The 24343-nt window shown below is 36.7% G+C and overlaps 1 protein-coding gene across 2 annotated transcripts in view; it reads right to left on the reverse strand.

The window, feature by feature from the left end:
- The window catches only part of CEP112 (centrosomal protein 112), a 329147-nt gene that overhangs the window by 119151 nt on the left and 185653 nt on the right, over positions 1-24343 (reverse strand). For both annotated transcript variants that reach the window (XM_080679644.1, XM_080679645.1), the window contains one exon: positions 11488-11718. In XM_080679644.1, the coding sequence (XP_080535770.1) occupies positions 11488-11718 (231 nt within the window). The remainder of the gene's footprint in view (positions 1-11487; positions 11719-24343) is intronic.

The following is a 24343-nucleotide window of genomic DNA, read 5'->3' on the forward strand; positions in this document are numbered from 1 at the left end:
GTTTTGAGTAGTACTATTCAAAAGTGTCAAGGTCATGAAAGATAAGGAAAGACTGATGAACTATCACAGATTGAAGGAGACTAAAAAGATATGACAACTAAATGCAAAATAAGATCCGATCCTGGATTGGATCCTAGAACAACAGAAAAGATTAGTGGAAAAACTGGTGTAATTTAAATAAGGTCTGTAGTTATCTACCAAGGTAAATACAAAGCATCTTACCCATGCTGATTTCCATAGTACAATGATTGTACTCTGGATAAATAAGATGCTGATATGGAGGAAAGCTCAGGAAAAGATGTATGGAAATTCTCTGCATTATTTTTGAAACTTTTCAGTATGTGTACATACAAAGTTTAAAAATAAAACGTTTTAAAATGTCATCAGTATTTTTTGTAAGTAGGGTTTTTATAATTACTGTTTGACATTCTCCCAATTCATCCTAAGCTCTTCATTTCCCATTTTATCCCCTTAGACCGCCTGAGAAAATTCTTCATATCTAGTGCCAAGTCAAACATTGTACTTCAAGGACCACCTCCTCCATAAAACAGCCTTTGGTTTCTACAAACCTCCTCAGATTTCCAGCACTGGACCCTACTCTAGGATTTTATTATGCATAGTTATATAGTTTTAAAAGTTCCTTTATGCTTGTATTTCTCATTATCACCACAATAATAAAAGCTTTCAGAAGGCAGGGACAAAGTTACATTCCATTTTGTGACCAGCACTGAGTTAAGTATAGAGTAAATGCTTATTGCATCTATGTTGACTCATTCGCCCACAAATTATTAAGGAAACTAGACTTGGAAGTTCTCATCCGCCATTTATTCCTTCTTTGTGTTATTAGACACCAAATGGACCATTAGTTATGATGTAGGTGTGACAATTCTAGTAATTTCTTATTCTTAGGAGTCTCTAAAATATATGAGACAGCCTTCAATTGAATAAAGTCATCTGGGTTGAATAAACATATTAGAATTATAATAATTAATAAAAACATAGGCCTAAATTATAAATCTTTAAAAGCTCATTTAAAATCTGTTAAAATTCCTCATTTGATAATAATATGAAACGTATAACAAAGCAACTGTCACAAGAAAGAGTCAAAGATTTTGATGTTTCATGAGCTATTTTCCGTGACCCAGGGTTGCTTCCTTAGAGTACTCTAGGATGTCCAGTGATCTGTTAGACTCACGCAGTGGGAACAAATGTCCATTTTCTTTGCCAAGAAAATATCATAGATGAATATTAACAACAGTTTTGTTAGCCAAAATTCACATCTGCACACACTTAAAAATCTAGCTTTTCTTTTTTTTCAATAATAATTTGTAATGCATTCTGAAAATTACCAAAAAAATATTAGTACTCAACACCTGGGTGCTTAACTGGTGTTTTAGCCATACGTGCAATGATAGAGCCTATATATTATTGAAATTGAATAGCATACTTTAAATTGTGGGTATATGCATATGTGTGTGTGTATGTGTGTGTGTATATATATACATATATACATATATACATATATATATATATATATATATATATGTAACATTTTGGGGCATATATCTCAGGCTTTAAATACACACACACAGGGAAAGAGAGACAGTTATGAATCAGAATAGAAAGTACAAAATTTACTATAAAGATGTAATGAATCAAAGGAAATAAAATATTTTAGGAGGAATATAATTTAAAACATGGGAGTTAAAGAGATTTTTTTTCTACCCAATATAAGGATTCCAATACTTTTTAATAAAACTTCTCAACTACCAAAATATTATTTATTTTAAAAAGGTCATTCATTCACTGCAAATGACATCACAAATAATAGTTTAATTTTTTTACCAAGTTTTTAATATGTGTGTAGGAGAAATACAGGATGGAGCAAAAGTAGGTTGATAGTTGTGAGTACATGAAACACAGAATTAATTCTTGGATGGTTATTTATTAATTACTAGAGGCCCGGTGCATGGAATTCATGCACTCTGGGGTGGGGGGGTGTCCCCCAGCCCCGCCTGCACCCTCTCGCAGTCCAGGAGCCCTCGGGGGGATGTCCGACTGATGGCTTAGGATGTCAGTTGGATATCCTTAGCGCTGCCATAGCAGCGGGAGAGGCTCCTGCCACCGCTGCTGCGTTCGCTAGTCATAAGCCCAGCTTCTGGCTGAGGGACGCTCGCCCTGTGGGAGCGCACTGACCACTGGGGGCAGCTCCTGCATTGAGCGTCTGCCCCCTGGTGGTCAGTGTGCATCATAGCAACTGGTCGTTCTGCCATTCGGTCGATTTACATATTAGCCTTTTATTATATAGGATTGCATTTTCCATACAGACAACTGCACACCTGCTTTTGTATATTTTTGGCCTGATCTCAATACTGTTGTAATTGCAAAAATTTTGCAATATTTAAGTACTAGAGGCTCTCGCTTCAATGCAATATTTAGAATATATGCATAAGCTATATTATTTTAAAACATTTAAAATCATTTTGATTTTTAAAAAGAATGATTAATATGGAGTCAAGAATAAGAACAATGTATCTTAAAAAGAGGCATTTAAAAATATTGATCACTTTGCTATCATATGTTTGTGTATATTATTATTTTTTAAAATCACTTATATGTCATGAGACACATAAAATAAACATAAAAATTAAGAACCTTTGCATTTTGAAAGATACTGTTAAAAGAATAAAGTTAAGCCACTGACTGTGAAAGTGTTTGCAAATCAGCTATCTTTTAAAGGACTTATATCTAGAATATATAAAGAACCCTCAAAATTCAATAACAATAAACAAGTATAAAATTGGAAAACATTTAAATAGACACTATGCCAATGAAGATATTCAGATGACAAATACACATATGAAAAGATGCTCCACAATCTTAGTTATTAGGGAAATGAACATGCAATTAAATACGACCTCTTAGGATGGCTACAATAACACTAACACTCGACAATATAAAGTGCTAATGAGGATGCAGAGCACCTGAGGCTCATACATTGCTGATGGGAATGTAAAACGATACAGCCACTTTGGAAAAAGTTTGGCAATTTCTAATAAATGTAAAAATATATTTAGCATACAATTCAGCAACCCCACTCTTTGCTATTTACCCAAGTGAAATAAAAAAAATTATGTTCACACCAAACCTTTATATGAATGTTTAACAACCCAAATATTTCCAGCTGGATAATGGATAACTTTGGTACATCCATGCCATGAAATATTATTAGCAATAAAAAAGAATGGACTACTCATGCCCACAACAATGGATGAATTTAAATGCATGATGCTAAGGGGAAGAAAACAGACTCAAATGGTCATATACTGGATGATTCATTCTGTATATATTCCAGAAAAGGCAAATCTACAGTCACAGAAAATGGATGAGTGGCCACCGGGAGTTGGAGCCAGGGGGGTAAATGCGGCTGACAACAGAGGGGTGGAGGCATATTTGCGGTAATGGGGCACTTATTGATCTTGATTGTGGTGACAGTTTGTCAACATTTACAGAATTACATATAATCTATATGCAAATTATATCTGGATAAAAATGTTTTAAAAAGAGAAAAATGAATGAAGAGTTACAGAGTACAGGAAAGAGCATGATTTCTTCTGACAGGGACAGAGAACGGTTTTGAGTGAGGATGATGAGCTCACATGTCTTCCGGGCAGAGAGAAAACACGTGAAGCCCTAAAGGGAGTGTTTACAGCCTGTACGAGGAAAAGGAGCATCCGGAGTGGGCACAGCACAGACTGTACCTGTGGGGTCGGGGGACAGTTAATACAGGCAGAAGACACACTTCATACTCATTATGATGGTTATTATACAAACAAAACAAACAAACAACTGTTGGCGATGATGTGGAGAAATTGGAACCCTGGTGCACTGATGGTGGGAATGTAAATGGTGCAGCGGCATGGAAAACAGTAGGACGGTTTCCTCAAAAACGTAAAAATAGAATTACCATGTGATCCAGCAATTTCACTTCTGGGTATAAAGCAGGAATTCAAACAGGTATTTGTATACCCATGTTCATATCTGCATTACTCACAATAGTTGAAAGGTGAGAGCAACCTAGTGTCCATTGATGGGATGCATGGATAAACAATGCCTTAAATACACACAATGAAATGTTATTCATCTTTTTAAAAAGGAAATGCTGACATGTGCTACAATATGGATGAACCTTGAAGACGTTATGCTAAGTGAAATAATACAGTCACAGAAAGACAAATCTTGTTTGAGTCCACTCATAGGAGGTACCTAGAGTAGTCAAATACATAGTGATAGAAAGGAGAATGGTGGTTGCCGGGGGCGGGGAGGAGGAGGAAATAGGGAGTTAGTGTTAATGGGTACAGCTTAGGTTTTGCAAGATGAAAGAAGTTCTGGAGATGGATGGTGGTGATGGTTGCACAACAATTTAAATGTACTTAATGCCATGAAACTGTAAACTAAAATATTAATGTAATTAAAATAAGTAAGGAGAAAAAAGGAAAGGCAGAAGAGGAGAAATGGGATTGTGCAAAATGCTTGGCCAGAAAGCTAGAGAGCTGGGCAGCCTCACTTTGTTGGCAGCAATAACACTTAGTAAGTTTCTAAGCAAGGGAGGGCAATGCCATTAGCTTTCAATCTATCTTGTCCAGAAAGCTGTGCCTGATTCTACCCCTCCCCACATACTTCCAGACACTGTCCTGGGTGTTTCCCAGGGCATGAGGTCCAGATGGAGACAATGCCTCTAATTTCCACTCAATGCAATCAGTTTTGTTTGTTCCATTATCCCTGACCATCAACATAAACCTCTTTGAGGGCAGAGGCTGTTTTCACATTGCCAGTGCTGACTCCAGCCCAGCAATGAGACTAGATTTTTAGAAAGATCCCTGTCTCAGGAGCACAGAGGGGTCTCAGTCTTACCTTCTCTCTGAGGCCGGGTGGTCCTGTGTCCCTCAGGGGCCTCAGACTACCAGCCTGCCGTGTTTCGAGGTCATTACTATTTTCTCCTCTCGTTCTCATCAGGCCAGGGGTTTGGCATTCCGTGTGAGAGGAGTAGTCTAAAGTCAGCGGGGTCCACATGCCCGCTGGCCCCCATTAAGGTGGCAGAAGCAAGGATGCGAGCCCGAGCTAGCTGCAGCCAGCAAGACGTGCTTCTCTGGGATGCTGGTGAGGGCTCAGGCCTCCCCGCCCTGATAGGAAAGTGCCTAGGGCCAGGGGGGTAGGGTATTTGAGGCCCCTCCCAACCTCAAGTAGGGGTGAGCAGGGGCAAATGACATCACAATCACGCTGCTCAGTTTCTGATGTCAGCCAATGCACATCCTTTTCTCTGCATCTCTGATCTTCCAGGGGCAGAAAAGGAGAGACAGGTTGAAGATGCTCTAGGGCTCAGGGCCAGGACAATATAACTAGATAGTGACTTTTGTATATTCCTGTTTAGTTTACAAAGTGGTTAAAATATAGAACATTTAGAAGAGACTGAACAATACAGTGAAAACTCACATTTAATCCCATCCCACAGAGAAATGAAGTAGCGGATTTTCATATCCCCCCGTGTCTGAGCTTCTCCGTGGCTTACTTTTTCGGATGTCAAAAGCCATCTGAAAGCCAAGTTGGCTCCAACTTTAAAATATATCCAGAACCTGACCACCTCCACGGGTGCCATTCTGGTCGACGCCACCGGCATCTCTCACTGGGATCCCTGCAATGCCCTTCCTGGGCTTCCTCCATTGTTCTCACACTACTAGAATGATCTTCTCACCGTAAGTCAGATCATAGAACTCCTTGGTATAAAACTTGGTGCACACCCAAACTTTTCCAAGTTGTCATTTGTGCATGTTTTTATTATTGTCAATTAATTTATTTTTATGTTTAGAGGTATCATTATAGTCCATTATATCAAGCTGTGGCGTATACACCCAGAGGAAAAGGACATTTGAAGTTTTGTGCGGAATATTGTAAAACTATACTGGATGTTGTTTGTCAATCAATTTTTATAAATCTAAACTCTTTGAGGACAACATTTAATTTAAAATGTTAAGGATACAAAATTTTATATTTTTAGCAAAGGGAAAAGATCAAAGTAAAAAGAACAGAATTGAGATTAAAAATCCATTATAAGCCAAAATGACAATGTCTTCATATTAATCCTTTAATTATAAATTTCAAAGGTTTAAGCACTTTCCATGACCTTTGCTGTGAATAATTATGCCATGTGGGGCTTTCCTTGCATTTGAAAAAGATGCTGAGTTGTTGCTCAAAGCCTTCCAATGACTTTAGGCCGGCAGAGCCCCAGGACAGCCCTTCGCTGCCATTCAAATTACAGACTGGGAACCCAAGCCGGTAAATGCTATGTCAGTTTCATAAGAGCTTTTTCCTTAGTAAAGCACAGGATAGAAAATGTTTCATATATCCATGTTTTTAAATATCAAATCGTGAGGCTCAACACTACTACTTATAATAAAGAACTCGCAAAGGATTACACTAAATGCAAACTAATTTTTGTGTGTATCATAAAATAAAATAAATTTAAAAGGCAAATACCAAAAAATATTTGCCACAAAGGTAATACTAAATATAAAATGAGTTTATAGAAAGGTGATGAGGAAAACATTAGGACACCAACAGAAGAGAAACTGACCAAGAATGGGAACTGGCAACTTCAGAAAATGAAATGTGAATAACAAATCCGTTATAAATGTTCAACTTCACTCTTAAAAATAAAGGAATACCTCAATCAATTATGCTACATTAATAAAATGGAATGTCATGAAACAATGAAAACTATCTTTTCAAAGAATTACAAATGACATTGGAATATTCTTAGCATAACTTTTAAAAAAGTAAAAGATACAACAGTTTAGTTATTATGATCTCGGTTAACACAGCTATTTTACATTCATGTCAAATAATTACTACCCGTTTTCTCTGGGAGATGGTAGTAACAAAAGACTTTTACAGTCTTCTCTTCCATGTTTTCTAAAATATCTTCTATTTCAAGAAAATTTATTTTTAAAATAGCTGAATAGATTTCTTACACAATGGCACATTTTAAATACCAACGTTTCCATCAGTCTTCTGAAAACTACCTACTACCATCACTTAGTACTGTTCTTTAATTTTTCAAAGGTTCATATTTTATGGATCTTGTTTTGATTTGGTTGGAAAAGATTTGAAAAGACTAGAAAAGCAGCGTTAGTGATGCAAATGTCAATCATTTATTCTCTGGGATTCCCTATTTCAAGAATTTCTGCCTTGGGGAGTTATTTCATGTTTCTCTTACCTCAGAGCTACGGAACACATCTTCTAGGGCTAAATCACCACTGGCAGAGGACCTGGGCTTCTTGTATGACTTCTGTTCCCTGTTCAACTCAAGAGCACTCGGTCCCAGGCTACCATGTGCCAAGCTTTCTAGACACTAGCAGGTCAGAAATGAATGAGATAGACAAGGTCCTGCTAATGCAGCTTATGTTCCAATGGGATAAATAGAAAATAAATATGTGAAAAAATTAAAAGATTACTTCAGATAGTAAGATGAGCCTCGAAGACAATGGGGAAAGGTAAGATGGTAGAAGTAGGCAAGACTTGCGATACAGAGGCCAGGGAAGGACACTCTGAGAAGTGAAGACTGATGAAGAGGAGGGTGGGTGGCCATGGAAAACCATGGAGAAGAACATTTAGGCAGAGGGGTGGCAGGTGCAAAGACCTGGAGGCAGGAGAGACCAAGGTGGGTCCAGAAACAAACCAATGTTTTCTGTGGCTGGATCCTTGTAGCCAAGGGGAGAGGGTCAACCTGAGCTGGTAATTTCATTCACACCCTCATCTCAGACCAATTATCCATGGTTCTTTGCATCATTAAGCTCTTCCCCTCCATCAGTTCTTTCTCCTGTATTTCAAGACATTTTCAGCCTAAAATGATATTCTCCTTCACTCCTGCTGCTCTTTGGAACTCCACCTCCCTTTTAATATCAGATTTTCCAAGAAAACAATAGAGTATTCATGAATCCCCACTTCCTCCCTACTCTCTCACTTATCTTTTGCAACCGTGTTTCTGTCCACACTATCATTTTCAGTGCTTTGTCCAAGATCATCAATGACTTCTCAGTTTCAAATCCTGTGACCTTTCCTCCACCCTTATCCCTCCTGATTTTCTGTCACATTCCTGACAATACTCCCTTCTAAATATTCTCTTCCTTTATTTCCATGAAAACACATTCTTCTCATATTCCTCTTACCTTGATGACCCTTCCTTGACTATTTCCTCCCAGACTCTTAACTGAAGCTCTTTCTTCACCACTGTTTTCTATTTCCCCTCCTGAACAGGCCCTCTTTGTAGGCGACGCCTACAGAGAGTGTTTTCTGGTCCTGCCTTCTCCTATGATTGCCCACAAATGTTCCTTCAATAGCAAATGAACCTCACAGCTAGGTGTAGAGACAGCACTTCCAGCTCAACAGGTCCATAACTGAACTCATCTTTTCTTCCTGAAACCAGAAAGTTCTCCTACATTCCCAGTTGATTAAGGGTTGATTTATACTTAACCATTCTAATCAATGCCATCTCTGAGACGCTTCTCAGCATGTCTCCTCACCCTCACTGCTGTATGTTCACTACCTTCGTACATCTCTAATGTGTCCTCAGGGACCTCTAGCCTGAATTAATCCAGTCCCCACCAACTACTTCCCTGCTGTGGCCGCTTGCCAACACTGACTGATTTTCCTAATAATCACTTGGCTATTGACACTTCATTTCCTCAAAATCTTCAGTAGCTTCACACTGTTTCCACAGTGAAGCCACAGGCTTATCACAGATTTGTAGACTTGCAATGATTCCTAGCTGTCTCTTAGCCTGATCACAACCACGCTGCTTGACTAAGCTCTATGACATGTGCACGGTTCTGTTTGCTCCTACTGTTGTTGTTCCTTTGGCTTAGAATGCCATCTTGCATATCTCCTTATGTTTAGTTCAAGTGACAGCTCTTCCAGTTAATCTTCCCTGATTGCCCTGACAGAAAAGAACTCTCCCCCAATCCATACTCTACTTCACATTGCAATTATGTGTGTATGTGTCTTGCAATCGCTGCTTTTAGAATCTACTTGAAGACAGTGCCACTTTTTCCTTTTTTCTGTGTGTCCCCACAGTGCTTGGGATAATGCCTTTCTGGGATATAGAAAATCTTCCAGAAATATTTGCCCAATTGAATTACCCAGGGTTTCTAATACTATGCTTTTGTTATCAATTAGTAATACATATAAACCTATACTTGAAAAATTTTATCGATTAAAAAAACATTTAAAATGTGAATATACAATACAGAAAAATCAAGGCCTAAATTGTATGTTTTTTTAAAATTTTATTTATTATTTATTTATTTTTTTTTAATTTCTTTATTGATTAAGGTATTACATATGTGTCCTTAAATTGTATGTTTTTTAAGAAATATATTTTTATTGATTTCAGAGAGGAGGGAGGAAGGAGAGAGAGAGAAACATCAATGATGATAGAGAATAATTGATTGGCTGCCTCCTGCATGCCCTACACTGGGGATCAAGCCCGAAACCAGGGCGTGTGCTTTGACTGGGAATCAAGCCATGATCTCCTGGTCCATACGCCAATGCTCAACCAGCAGGGCTAAATTGTATGTTTTATGAGTCTGGCTTTGGTATGTCCAAATTTCTTAAATTGAGCTGCACTGGTATCTGTGCCATTCAAGAACGTTTACTTAGAATTATTTTGAACTGATGGCAGATATGACTGAAGTCAAGGAGAGTTGTAAGAATTACCAGAAAGGTCCCTGCAACATCACTTGCACTCTCCATTAGTCCTTCTTTTATTTGCTATTGTCAGAGAACTAAAGCTATTCCATATAAGGAAATATCCCTACTTCCTGAAACTGTATATTTTAGCATCAAAATACTATCGTTTTATACTGCTTTGATGGAATTATCACTAACATCCTCACTCGGATATATAAAAGGCATCTCAACTGGAACACATTCCAAATGGCCCAACCTGTCGTTCTTGCAGTCTTCCTCCCGTCAGTGAAGGGTCACTCCTGTGTCCACTGGCTCGCCTGTCCCCTTGGAGACATTCTTAACTGCTCTCTCTCCCCCTTTGTTTCCACCTCCCCTTCCCTACATCTGAACCAACAAGAAATCTGGCCAGATGTACCTTCAGATGTACTAAATCTGATCAGTTTTTACCACCTTCACTGCTACTGCCTGAGGCCCAAGCCTCTATCATCTCTTGCCTAAATTCTTGCAATAGCTTTTAAACTAGTCTCCCTACTTCCTTCTTTGCCCTCAATTCAGTCTATTCTCAGCATTAGCAGGCAGAGAGATTCTTTCAAAGGTGAATCAGATGTCACACCTCTGCTCAAAACCTGTCAAGCCTCCTCTACTCAAGGAGAGTCAAAGCAAAGGCCTTTCAAAGGCTGAGACACACCTACAGGATCTTGTTCACCTCTGAGGCTTTTTCCTTAACCTCAACTCCGCCTCCATCCTTCTCCACTTCCACTTCGTCCTCCTCCTCCACCATCATTTCCAGCCATATTGGCCTCCTTGCTATTCCTCCAAGAAGCCAGGCTCCCTCCCACCTCTTTAGAGACATTTTCCTATATATTTCTTGGCTCAGAGCTATGCTGCCAAGGGCAAAGCTGGCTGAAATCTCTCAGATAAAATTAGCTACTACAAAGTAAGCCCCTTGGGTTCTCGCTCCATGTAACATCGATGGAGTAGTGCCTACCATGGTGTTGTATATGCTATGAAATTTTAAAATTATTTAAAGACAAAGAAGAGAGGAAAATTAAACAGAATTAGAAGATTGTTCAACTACACTTTTCAAGTTCTTTATCCCAAGGTATAGATTGGTCTTAAGAAACTCAAGGGACGATTTACATTTGTTATGCTTAGAACAATTCACATTTACTACCCAATTAAAAGATTTACACTTTTCCAAAACATCAAAAGAAAGAATATTTGAGATTGTTCCTGGAAGATAAGTCAACCCAAATATGTCAATATTATATTGACATTTATTTCAAAAATATATAATTTTAAAGCTTTTCCCAATCTGAAGTATCAATCTGGGAAAATATGCCATCATATATGTTACACTTCTAAAAACTGTAACATTTAGAAATAATTACTAGATAATCTAGAAAATATCTGACACTTAGTCTCAAGAAAATTCAGGGCTACAGCCCCAGTATTCCTGACCAGTATAATATTTGACAATATTATAACATTGTTTTATCACAGTGTGTATTTAATTGATACAGAATGGGATATTCTATGCAATTACTTCAAAGGAAGTCAACAAAAAGGTTAGGAAACTCTCTATATTATTTTAGTGGTGCTTAGACATACAAAAAGAGACTTCAATTGCTCATTTGAACAATGTGAAGAGTAATTCTCTGTCCCCCACCTTCCAGAGATGAAATGTGAGGGTGGCAGCCACGGGTTTCACTTGTCTATAAAATGTTGAGGTAGATAGCTTACCTTTTCCAGTGTCATCTCCGTCTCAGCTGCATGAGTCTTTCTCAGCTCTATTTTCATCTTCTCTGATTCAGCCTTCAGTTTGCTGACAGTAGCCTCATGGTCCCTGGCAGCCCTTTGCTTCTCCTCTTCACGGAGAAGACCGAGCTCTACCAGTTGCTGCTTCCGCTGTGTGTTCACACTAATCAGCTCTTCTCTCAGCTTGTGAACTTGGGCCTCCATGTCAGCAATAACCTTGTTGTGAAAATGAAAAAATGGGCAGAGGCTATGAATAGGAAAGTCATAAAAGTCAAGCAGTTCAGCAGGCCAGATATTGAGAGGCCCTAATGATATGAAATAACTAGATTCCATATAAATATACTTTTTCCTCTTTCTCTGCTCATAGAAAGAGAAGTATCCAAAGGGAAAAACAAAACAAAAATCACACACATGTACAACAACACATGCCAAAAACAAGAAGAGCAGTGAGCACAGCCAGAAGGCAAGGTATCTGAGGGCAAATGCCCTTATTTGCATTGCACCTTCAGGAGGAAGGAATATGGGGCTGAACGCGATGCCACGGATTAAGTCAGAGAGCCCGTAATAGGCTAAAGTGGTTCCAGATCAGTAGTGTTATCAATGCCCACCTGAAGCTAAAACAAATGCCCTTCTCAAAAAAACTCCTACAGTTGAATGTCTCCAAGTTTCCCATAAATTAAGATAAACTAAAAATGAGATCATATTAAAAAATTACTAAACCCAGAAGAAAACTACCACTGATAAGAGTCAACACAAACAGATTCCCCTGGCCAGCACTTCAGATATCGGAATTACCAGAAAAAGCATCGAAAATAAACATGTATTAAATATTTAAAGAAACAAAGGATGAAATTATAAATAAATAAACCAGGAGAGATTAAACAAAAATCACCAGATTTGAGAAAGAACCAAACACAAATTCCAGCAAAGAAATTTTTGTATAAAAGGTAGAATAAACGAGTTAAGTTTCAACATTACAAAAGCAAGAAGTGGTGAAACAGAAGAGAGGTTTTTATAAACCACCCATAATGCAGCACAGTAATATCAGAAGATAAAAACTATGAGATGTTGAAAGTTATGAAAGGTAAAGTAAGAAGATCTATTACATGTCTAGAGTTCCAGAAGGAGAGAAGACAGAGAGAAGATATAAAACTATAGCAACTGAGAATTTTCCAGGACTGAGGCGAAGCAAAAATCCACAGCAATAGTGAGCAGAATAATTATCAAGCAGACAATATAACTTATCAAATCCTGAAGGATGGAGCCAACCAAAGGAAATATGCAGCCCTAACATTATGTGCTTTCAAAAGTCTAATTTTTAAGACATTGGTAATACAGAACCATTTCTGGTAAGACTGTCAAAAACAAGAGAGAAAGCACAAATTAATATTAGGGATAAAAATAAACTTATGGCAGTATTATCTAGAAAAGTAATATAATGACAAAGTAAAATAAATTAAAATAAAATTTTAATATTAAAATTTGAAAAGGGCATATGATGGATCCATCATAGCTTAAAAAGATAATACGATAGTACCATAGAAATATTATGCCAATAATTGAAGAACCTAAGTGAAACAGATCCCTATGAAAATATAAAATGTCAAAAGAAGAACAACCTAACAAATGGAAGAAATTGAAAAAATAGTTTAAAATATTCCCACAAATTAAACACTAAACTCAAATAATTTTACAGTTGAGTTCTAATAAAGATCTCCCAAGAGACAGATAATTCTAGTCTTTTACAAACTTTTACAAAGAATGGAGAAAGATAAATAGACTCTCAGACTATTTCAGAAGTTATAATATTGAAACTGGAGGATGACAAATACAAAGAGAAATAAAAATTATAGGTCAACTCACTCATGACACAGACATAAATTAGCAAACCAATCCAATAAAGTGAAAAAATATATATAATCATCAAGTTGCAAAGAATATAAGGGCAGCTTACCATTTATTGAAATCTATAAATGCCAATAAATATTGAATTTAAATGAAAAGAAAAATCTCTAAGCTATAAAAATCTACCAAAACTGACTAGAAAAAATTGGAAAATATGAGTCATCCTATAACCATTAGAAACATTTAAATAGTAGTCAAAAATATTTCCAGAAGTGAAATATCAAGGCCAGATGGTTTTATTGGCCAGTTCCACCAAGTATTTAAGAAACTAATAACTCACTCTGATACTAATTCTTTCAGAGAATAGAAAAAGGATTATTCAGCAACTCAATTTATTAGGCCAGCATAACATCAATTAAAAAACATCTTCAAAAAAGAAAAACCTTTGGTCAACCTCAACAATTATTAGCAAATTGAATCCAGTGATAATACATCATGAAAGAATTGGAACAGACATAATATTGGTGTAATGTTAGAAAATAACCTATAATATGATTTGCTCCATTAAAGTATTAAAAGAAAAAAAGCCTTATGATTATCTCAACATACAGAAAATCATTTGATAAAATTCCAAGACAAAAACTCCTAGCAAAATAGGAAACAGAAGGGAAATAGGACATATCTCTGCATATGTGGGGATAGTGAGCCAATGATACCACTAGATTAAGGACAATAGTTGCCTCTGGGACAGGGACACCAGGAGTATGGGAAAGAACGGACCTATAGATAGAGGCAATGGTTTTAACAATGTTCTAATTCTTCACCTGGGTGGTCATTTCATGATGTTCATTTTGTTTGTATGCCTTAGTGCTTAAATATTATTTAACATACATTACTTGTATCAGACACAACATAAAAAATTTAAAAGATGATGCAAAGGTTTTATGCCCAGGTGGCAGGAATAATCACTTAAATTTTAAAACAATAAGTATTTTTAACATAGTTTTTCTATTTATTATGAAAATACAACCATCTTATGATAATTTTTCCCTTTTGTTGTGGATATTTCATAGGGGACCCTCAATTTGAATTATGTCTTTGAATACCACATTGCTTCATTATTCTTTCTTTACTTTTGATGATCATGTAAAAAAGTTAATTTAAAATAATATATTTTCTTTGGAACAAATTAATAGTTCTAGAATATATTTGACTAATTTATAGATACTATCACATGCAATAGAATTTCCACTTATTGTAACCCCCCCACTGGAACTCTAGCATAAAAGAGAGTTTCACCTTGTAACAAAATACTGCTTTTGTCTCCCAAAGAAAAAAAGTATGAGAAATAGTGATAGATGATTAATATGTTACTAACAAATTAAATATAATACTTAAACACAAATCAGCTCTGTTCTGAAGCAGGACAACTGGTGTGTATTGAACACCATGGCCTGGGCAGTGTAGGATCAGAGACTATGAATACTAAAAAACCAAAATGGTAAAAAGGCAGGGTCAGAAGTGTTGAATTCAGGCAGATCTGAGGCAGGTGTTCACAGAATGGTGAGTACCTCCAAGGGAATTCTTTTTTTTTTTTTTTAATATATTTTTATTGATTTTAGAGAGGAAAGGAGAGGAAGAGAGAGATAGAAACATCAATGATGAGAGAGAATCATTGATCAGCTGCCTCCTACATGCACCCCACTGGGGATCGAGCCCGCAACCCAGGCATGTACCCTTGGCCGGAATCGAACCTGGGACCCTTCAGTCCGCAGGCCAACGCTCTATCCACTGAGCCAAACCGGCTAGGGCTCCAAAGGAATTCTTGCTTTGACACAGTTCTCAGGTCTTTCAAGACTTTTGGGCCTTGGGTAGGTAGTTCATATCTCTAGTCAGCTTTGTCAGTCATTGGTTTTCTGTCCATCTGTGTATCTGTCTACCTTCCCATCTATTGCCTCATCAAATCACTTAAGGAGAGAAACGGCCCATGTCTATTAATGAAGCTTCCATGTCCATTTCTGAAGAGTGGTGTCCTCATGTACCCATGAGGTTTAGCAAGAGGAAGAATCCTCAGGGAGGAAATTGTTTGGGATTACATTTCAAGAGAAGCAGTCCAAGCTCCTGCCCTCCTCCTCACTGGAAATTTCCTTCCACAGTGGAAGGGTAAGGCACTTAAGAGCAGGAGCCTTGACACCTCTCCTGCCTTCCTTCCATGTCCTGGGTTGGTCACATAGGTTAGAATTAGAAAGACTGTGGAAGTGGGGAGTCTCTGGTCAGATATTATCACTGCTTCACATAGGCTTTAAGAGCAAGATGGCACTGAATCCAAACACACCAGTTTCTTATAAATGAATTACGGGTAAGTGCAGAGCGCAAGGGTTGAGGTATGTCTGCTAATCTCTGCCAGGTATAGTGAAGGGCAGTAAAACACTGTCTTTTTTTGTTTCTTTGTTTGTTTGATGGTGGGGGTTTTTTTGTTGTTGTTTTGTTAATCCTCACCTGAGGATATTCATCCACTGATTTTTAGGGAGAGTAGAAAAGAGAGGGGAAGACAGAAACATTGATGTGAGAGAAACACACAGACTGGCTGCCTCCTACACAAGCCCCGACCAGGGCCCAGGCTGGGGAGGAGCCTGCAATCAAGGCATGTGCCCTTGACCTGAATCGAACGCGGGACCCTTTGGTACACAGGCCAACACTCTATCCACTGAGCCAAACCAGCTGCTAGGGTAACACTGTCTTCATCTTTATCATTTCAAGGAAGTGATACTTAAACACCACAGGAATGAAAACCTCACAGACCAGAAAAGGTTTGAAGAAATGATCATCTGATTTCTTGGCTGGTTACATCATGTAGAAAAGGTCAGAGTATTTCTATACTCACCCCTGCAGTTAAGGGACTTCCCTATGTATTTATTTCACCTTTTATTCACTTGGTCCTGTCATTTTGCCTCATACAGGGCATTTGTCCACATAGTTTGTATATAAGTGAGATTAACTCATTGTAAGTATCATGTATAGCAAGAAATGAATGTACTGAGAAGGGCAAGTGGCTGCATATCCATGTATAATGCTTTAATCTTTCTTTGAAGATTTTGAAAATATTTCAGGATCATAAAACAATTTAAGGTCATTATTATAAACCCCAATTATCATTTTGAAGTAATATAAATGTATAAGGTTTAAGTGAATGGAATTAATCCGTGGTGACCAGACAAATAACCTATAAGTAATTTTGGAGAAAAATAATCCTTGCTATCTGCTATTTGCTTTTATGGAACATATACATTTATATTCTCCTTACCTCTTTTTTTTTTGGTCTTAAATTCTAAGTAAGAGATATTATATAACTTAGCTTTATTTACTGCTATATGTTATATTTTCTATTTTAATTGTTTATGTAAACATCCAAAATTTGTCCTCAGTTGTAGTTCCCCAAAACTTCCCCGAGACCTTTGCAAAGGGAAAGTACTGGGAGGTGACTGCCAGTGTTGGCAGCAGTCAGCTTATGATGGAAAAGGGCAAACCAACCCATGGCTGGTTTTTAAATAATTTTGAGGGAGAAAATCCCTGATGATTAGGTTTGAGGTTACCGATTTTTGTTAGTTTTGATATATACCAATCTAAGTATTTGGTACATTTGCTATTAGTTTATATTATTATATATGTTTAGCCTTGACTATTAAGTTAAAAATTAAAATAAAGATAAAAGATATTCTTTGTTATATTTGGTTGTTGATCATTCTTTATGTCAAAGTTATTTTTGAAGTAAAATTTAGACGCTTATTCTTCTAGAACTTTGACTCCACTGAAATAAAATGTCTCATTTTATTTTTTAATGAAAGGAAAACCTTGAATGAAATGAAAATTTTTGAGATTTTATTAAATATACAGAATTGATGTGAAAGTGGATATTCAGACTTCTAGGAAGGACAGCATATATATTAAAAAGCTAATTGTAGACTGTATTAGGGAAATACTGTTGGAGAAATAAAAAATAATATTTTGAAAAGGTTTAATATATCAATTTAATTTATAGAGATTAAATTATGTCATGCACAAAACTGTATCTCTTACATAGATCTTACATTTATTATAAATTAAAAACTGAAATTCATCTACATAGTTCAAATAAAAAGTATTTTTACTGTATAATTATATCCGACAACATACTATATACCTTTTAACATATTTTATCAATTAATGATTTCAAATTAAGCCAAGTACTATCATTTTATATGGGATAATACTTTGCTGCATTTTAAAATAAAAATTTATATTTTTATGGTATTTTTATAGGGCTAAAGCTTTTAACGTGTGTACCCGTACGCCACGGGAAAGACGGGCAGTTAATGCAAGTAGAAGAGACTCATAAGGGATGCAAGTCAAGTCCCATAAAAGTCCAGGAGGAGACCAGGTCTTCAGAGTCTTAGGGCAGCACGTTCTATTTTTAACTTGCTGCATCTAAGCTGCAAACAGAACTTTCTTGACTCCTAATTCCCGTGTTCTAGCCAATAGAAAGTATTTTTTTAAACCCCTTAAATGACTGAGAGGTATTTATATGTTGTTGTCTTTTTATTGATTTTTTTTTTTTTAAGAGAGAGAGAGAGGAAGGGAGAGGGATAGAGAGAAACATCGATGTGAGGGAGAAACACCGATCGGCTGCCTCCTGCATACCCGCTACTGGGGATCGAGCCCGCAACCTGGGCATGTGCCCTGACTGGGAACCAAACCTGCATCCTCTTGGTTCCTGGGTCGGTGCTCAACCGCTGAGCCACACCAGCCAGGTAACAGAGATATTTAGACCCAAGAGCCAGCAGATTTACCTTGTAGCAGTTCAGTATTTTCTCTAAGGTCCAATATGCTTGTTTGGTATATTTAAAGTACATTTGTGTTTTCAGACTCTTGTTTACTGTTATTAGACTCAGGAATTAAAACAGTCATTAGCTCCCCTTGTGGCATAGAAAATAACTCCTCCACATGTAAAGACGAGAAAAGGACTTACATTTCCCCCAAATCCCAAAAGGTTCACTTAACTCTGGAAGGAATTCTACAGACAAAGTGTGTTATCGCTGATCACAATGACACTACTAAATTGAATGATGAAGGAGAGGACATTGCTTAACATATAGGTAAGGCAAGAAAAACTTTAATTTGGTTTAAAGTTTTAGTACAATGAATGTTCAACTTTGGAACATACTATAAAGGACTTAGATCAAGAAAGAAAAAATAGTTTTACCTGCAAAAAAAAGGGAGTACTCTGGGTTGAGTATTAAAAAAGAAACAGGGTAAAAGTACAGAAGAAAAACACTCATTAATTTGTATGCCTATCTAGAGAAGAAAAGATGCAGAACATGTAATAAGTCACATGAACTGGCAAACTTTAGGGCTGCATGTGTTTTTTGTGAGTAATGACAATACTGCTAAAAATTCATAACTGATGTTGAAATTTCTAGTTTTATTCTAGAACAACCCAAATCATGCAATTGAAAATAGTTCTTGAGGAAAGTGAGTAAAATCCCATAGCATTTTGCATTTAGATTAGGTTCCAATTAAAAGGAAAAAACGATTCATAGCACAGTGACCTATTTTGGAAATTGGCAAATAAATGTCTACTACACTTAAAAGAACTATGTGTAAGCATTTATTTTAGAAATGAAACTAATTAACCGAAGTGCAAAATATAAATATATATAAATTTTCTAGACTCAAATGGATGGAAAAGTGGAAATATTCCCCTTGAGAATAATGACACTAAAAAAGACTAGCTTCCAAAGAGTACTTTATAAATTCCATCTTGAGATTACCAAATATAAGTATTAAAAAGCCAACACAGACATATTATCCACAGTTCGCTGTGGTGCAACATCGGGGCTAATGAACAGGAGCCTACACGTTGGGAGGATGCTATTTGCAGCATCTAGGAACACTTAAAGATATTTTCTTGACAGAGTGTTTCCAGGAGTGACAGGTAACCTATTTGGCCTTGGAAGAAGAATAAAATTCAGGCTGAATTCTTCTTCACTAGAAACCTTCTGTAAAGAATGACATTCAAGTAATTGGAAAGAAGATTTTCAACACTTTTTCCATTTACTATGCTTCCCGTTTCCAAAAAAAAAAAAAAAAAAAAAAAAAGCAAAAGTTTGACCTAGGTTTCCCACCAGTTCATATTAGCTATTCTCTGCAAACATTCTGTACACACTAGGGTCACAATAGCCCACGTGTTATATTGGCACCATTCAGAAAACACCAAGTACTGTGCTAACAACCAGATGCCTTTACGAAGCAAAGTATGCAGAAGTTTTGGCTGCTTAATTAAATATGGGAAAATCCAGAACACTCTCAAGCACACGTGGCGGACTCTTTAACAATGGGCCAATGGACGGTGAAGCTGGCTCAGTGACCGCTTGCGTCAGGATGAACATGGTGTGTCCTCTCTTATCATTACTTCTAACAGCACTTCATGCAATTAATTTTTTAAATATGTGCAGAAACGGATACAAAAGGGTCATATGATCTGTTTTAAGTCAGTGCCATGTAAATACCAGAATCACATTTGTAATTTAAGTGTGCATTAAAAACATACGATAAGTCAGTCTTATCTAAAGAAATAAACCTGAAATGTTATTATTATTTCAACCTTTTTTTTAAGCACCAGATTTCAAGTGAGAATATCTAGTTTACTAAACCTTTCACTAAGTGCATAAAGTAGTGTAATTCTTGATGGATCTACTTCTAGGAATTCTGGAAAAAGCTCAAGTATCCAGACTAAAGGAAATTCACTCTAAAGCCAGTAGGCATTGGTATGAACATCTCCAGCATGGTAGCAGGGCCCTCCCAGGCAACCTGACCTGAAAGGACAGCTTCACTGTCCAGGTGGGCCTCTCCATATTATCCTGGGGGGTCAGAAAACCCTGTATTATGTTTAGGGTAGAGAGTCAGCCGAGAGAGGGAGTCACCTCACTCTCAATCCACCCTACTTGTGAAAACAGCCTGGAAGACTTTGGCACCAACACAACAGCCCCATAAGAATGTGCAACAATAACTTAATTTATTATAATAATTGGTATTTTTGTACATGATCTGTTACTTGCGGCTTTTACTTCTCTAATCATAAAATGAATTCACCTAATATAAAAGATATTTTGTGGGCAAAGTCAGGGCAAATAACTAGAAAAAAAATGCACTAACTAAATCCATGGTGATGCTATTTATCTCTGCTTAAAAATATAAAGTATATAATTGTTAATTTTTAATAATTTAGTCTTTTCACATTAAAATTACTTTCAATTATATGAACCTTTTCATGGAGGTCTTTTTAGCTGAGGCTCTGTATGAACATAAAACAGGATATATTCAAGTATATATTCAAAAGGCACAGATAGTTCTAGAATAACTGGCATAGACATTAAAAACCTGATTCATAGCAATGCTATCCTATAGAAACAGAGGTTTAAAATTAATTTATAGATAAATTTAGACAAGTACTTTTAGGATTCATTTTACTAAATATAATGTCAAATTCTTTTCAACATTATATTCTGGTAAAACTAGACAGTTATGAAATCTAAGTTATGCATCTTGGATAATCAAACACTTAGCTACAGGCACACGGATCCTAATTATAAAACTTTTTAAAACAAACTAAAGAAAAAAAAAGCCACCTGAATGAAGATCATGGATACCAAAATCCAGAGAAAAATGCTATAAATAAATTTAGAGATAAACAAAAAGATTTAATGTGTTTCAATTAGCTTAACATTGTTGATAAAAACACAAATTGATTTTTTCCCACTAAACACTAATAAAGATCAAATATATTTAAAGATTGACAATTTTGTTAACAAAAATAGTGGACACAACGTAATGCAGAGCCCTTCTAAAACCATTCTGCAATTAAAAGGCTCTGTCCATGTACCTGCCTATAACTTCCACTGGTCAGTTTTCACAAGTTGCCAATGCCTGTTAAACTACCGGGAGCCGGCTAGTCGCCTGATGCATTTACTTTGTGTGCTGAACAAAGTCACCTGACAGTTCATGAGACAGATGGTTTACGAGATGATTTCCCTTTTTATTAACCTAAAAGGTTCAGAAACTCCTTTCATCCTCTCTTCCATTTCACCTCAAGCACAAGCGTGCACTCGCCCAGCCACTCTCTGGACCATTCCCTGCTAAGCAGCGCACCTCCAACAGGTTCTTGCCACACGAGATCTTGCCTCCAAGAGAGGAGCAGGGCCAGGAACGTGGGTCACCTGCCTCACTAAATCTTTTTGTTACCCTCAATCTCTGATACCTGTTTGCTTCATAATCTGCGGTTTGGATTCCTGACTCTATGCATGTTCCAAAATTAAGGTTACTAACTTGACTTTATGTAATTACATCCTTTATATCTTTTGTTTTAACTACTTGGACTCACAAAGTCCTTTTCCCGACCTCTTGATCTGACTTCATTATCCTAAAACTGACCGGCTTGAATTTCTGACCCTCCTAATAATTTTAAAGGTCCTTTTAATGCCTAGCTACCTAGGTTTCTGGTCTCCTCCCTCTGCCTTGTCCTAGGGTACTGAGAATATTAGACTTATTCTCAGGCTATTTACAGAGAAACCAAATCAGCAAATCCTGAGAGGCTATATGAATGAAAATAAATACCTGCAAAGTATTGAAACAGAAAGGCAAGTTGCTATGGATACAGAACTCTATGACCTTAGTTTTATTCTATGCAATTCCAAAGTAAAGTAGCCAATAAGGAGGCAGAAACTTAACTAAGAATGTGATGAAAGAAATAAAAAAGTACATATTACTTTTATTAGCAAAAAATTATATAAGGTAGGGGAGGATGGGGGTAAGGGGGAGAGATCAACCAAAGGACTTGTATGCATGCATATAAGCCTAACCAATGGACACAGACAACAGGGGTGAGGGCATGAATGGGGGGTTGGGGGGTTTTGGGGGAATAAGGACACATATGTAACACCTTAATCAATAAAGAAATTTTTTTTAAATTATATAAGGGGTTTTTTGTTTGATTTTATTGTTTGTTCAGTAAGACATGCCTTGAATGTGGGTATATACCATATAACAATTTCAAAAGTTATAAGGAAAGATTTTTTCCCTAGGTCTGTATGATTATAATTGAATGTATATAATAAAGTGAGTGCTGTTAATTAAATGTTATGCATAATACAAACGACATCGCTTAAATAATTCTCTGAATTTCAGTCCTACAATTGAGAAAACCATTGCGTGTGTGTGTGTGTGTGTGTGCGTGTGTGTGTGTGTGTTCCACATGCTTCACAATTTTACAAGCAGCTTCACAGACTTGCTTGAAATGCTTATAATAAAAATGTAGGTATTCCCATCAAAAATAACAAAATGCATCTCTAAAAGATTTTATAATAAGGCAGCGATTTTCAACCTTTTTCATCTCAGGGCACACTAATTACTAAAATTCTATGGCACACTGAAAAATCTATTCAATTTTTTGCTGATCTGACAAAGAAAAAAAGGTATAATTTTGACTCATTCACATCGGATGGCTATTGTTGTGTTGGCTGTTGTCATTTTTTAACTTGACAATCTAAGGGAAAAGAGGTCAGTACAAATAATCAGGCATTGCAGGCTTTAAGTCGTGCGGCACAGTGGTTGAAAATCACTGGTTAAGGGATTGTTTTAGTATAGAAACCTTGCAAGTAGCAACAGAATGGGCTCCCAGCCTCTACCTTTCCTCATCTGCTCTGTTAGACAGCCTTGTGCTTTTACTGAAGCTTCTTACTCTACAACTCATAGAAACTTGACACAGAGTTTGAGACCCAAGTGACTGGGGCACTTTCTTAAATTTTTAATTAAAATCTTTAGTGACCATTATTTATTTTACAAAGAGTTGCTGGCTGGATCAATGAAATCTATTCAACTAGCATGTCAATGCCTAATAAATTTAAAATAACATCAGTGGAGAAAGCACATGTTAGAGTCTTCGGCATGGAGTGATTCCCCATGCACTGGTGAACTGCCTATGTGAAATATCATTTTAATGAAGACTGATTTTGTTTCTCACTCAAGTTTTATTGCTTCATGAAATTGACTTCAACAAGATGTTCAAGATTTACTAAGAAAGTCCTGCCTCAATCAGACTTCTATTTATTTCTAACAACATTTCAGCTTTTCATTCAGTTTCTGTTTCTCAGAGAACTCTCCTAAGTTCTCCTTCCACATAGGTTTCTATCCTCACCTCACTCTGACAATGACTGCTGCTCCTTGGGCACTGTGTGACATACTTTCCACACTGATGAAATGATGCCTGTACTCTGTGATTCATTTTGGCAACAGAAAAACCATGGCACTCTTTTCTAATGCGGATGTGACCATCACTGTGGGGCATAGATAAGGATTCCCTATGTTGTTCTGAGTTATTCATCCCAGTAATTACTCCAATCAATACTTATCCTTGTCTTCCTGACCCTAAAAAGTATATCCCTTTGTTATTTCAATGACGGAAATACCTTACTGAGCATTCTTGTAAGAACATAGTAAATGATGTTTATAGATATGTTACAAGATGCCCAATCACTGAACTCTAAAGTAACAGAAAAGTCTTCTGAATGTCTCCAAATTTCTCTGAGAAAGTACATTATGAATTTCCAAGTCAGGAAAATTTTCCAATCCATTCAGAAATCTACCTCTATGGAACACCTCAGAAAACAAATATTAGAGTAGATGAAAATAGAAAAGTTGGGCCACTGCATTGACAAAAATTTTCTTTATGACATTTTTTCAAGTGTTTCTTTAAAGATTTTATATACACACAGTCAAACAAAACAAATTGCATAAAAGTGCTCTTAATGTATGCAATGGAAAACTACTCAGCCATAAGAAAGAATGAAATACTGCCATCTGTGACCACATGGATGGATCGTGAGTATCATGCTAAGCTAAATAAGTCAGACGGGGAAAAATAAGAATCCTATGATTTCACTCATATGTGGGATATAACACAGAA

This window comes from Plecotus auritus (genome assembly GCF_963455305.1).
Source record: "Plecotus auritus genome assembly, chromosome: 7".
In the NCBI taxonomy this organism is placed as follows: Eukaryota; Metazoa; Chordata; class Mammalia; order Chiroptera; family Vespertilionidae; genus Plecotus; species Plecotus auritus.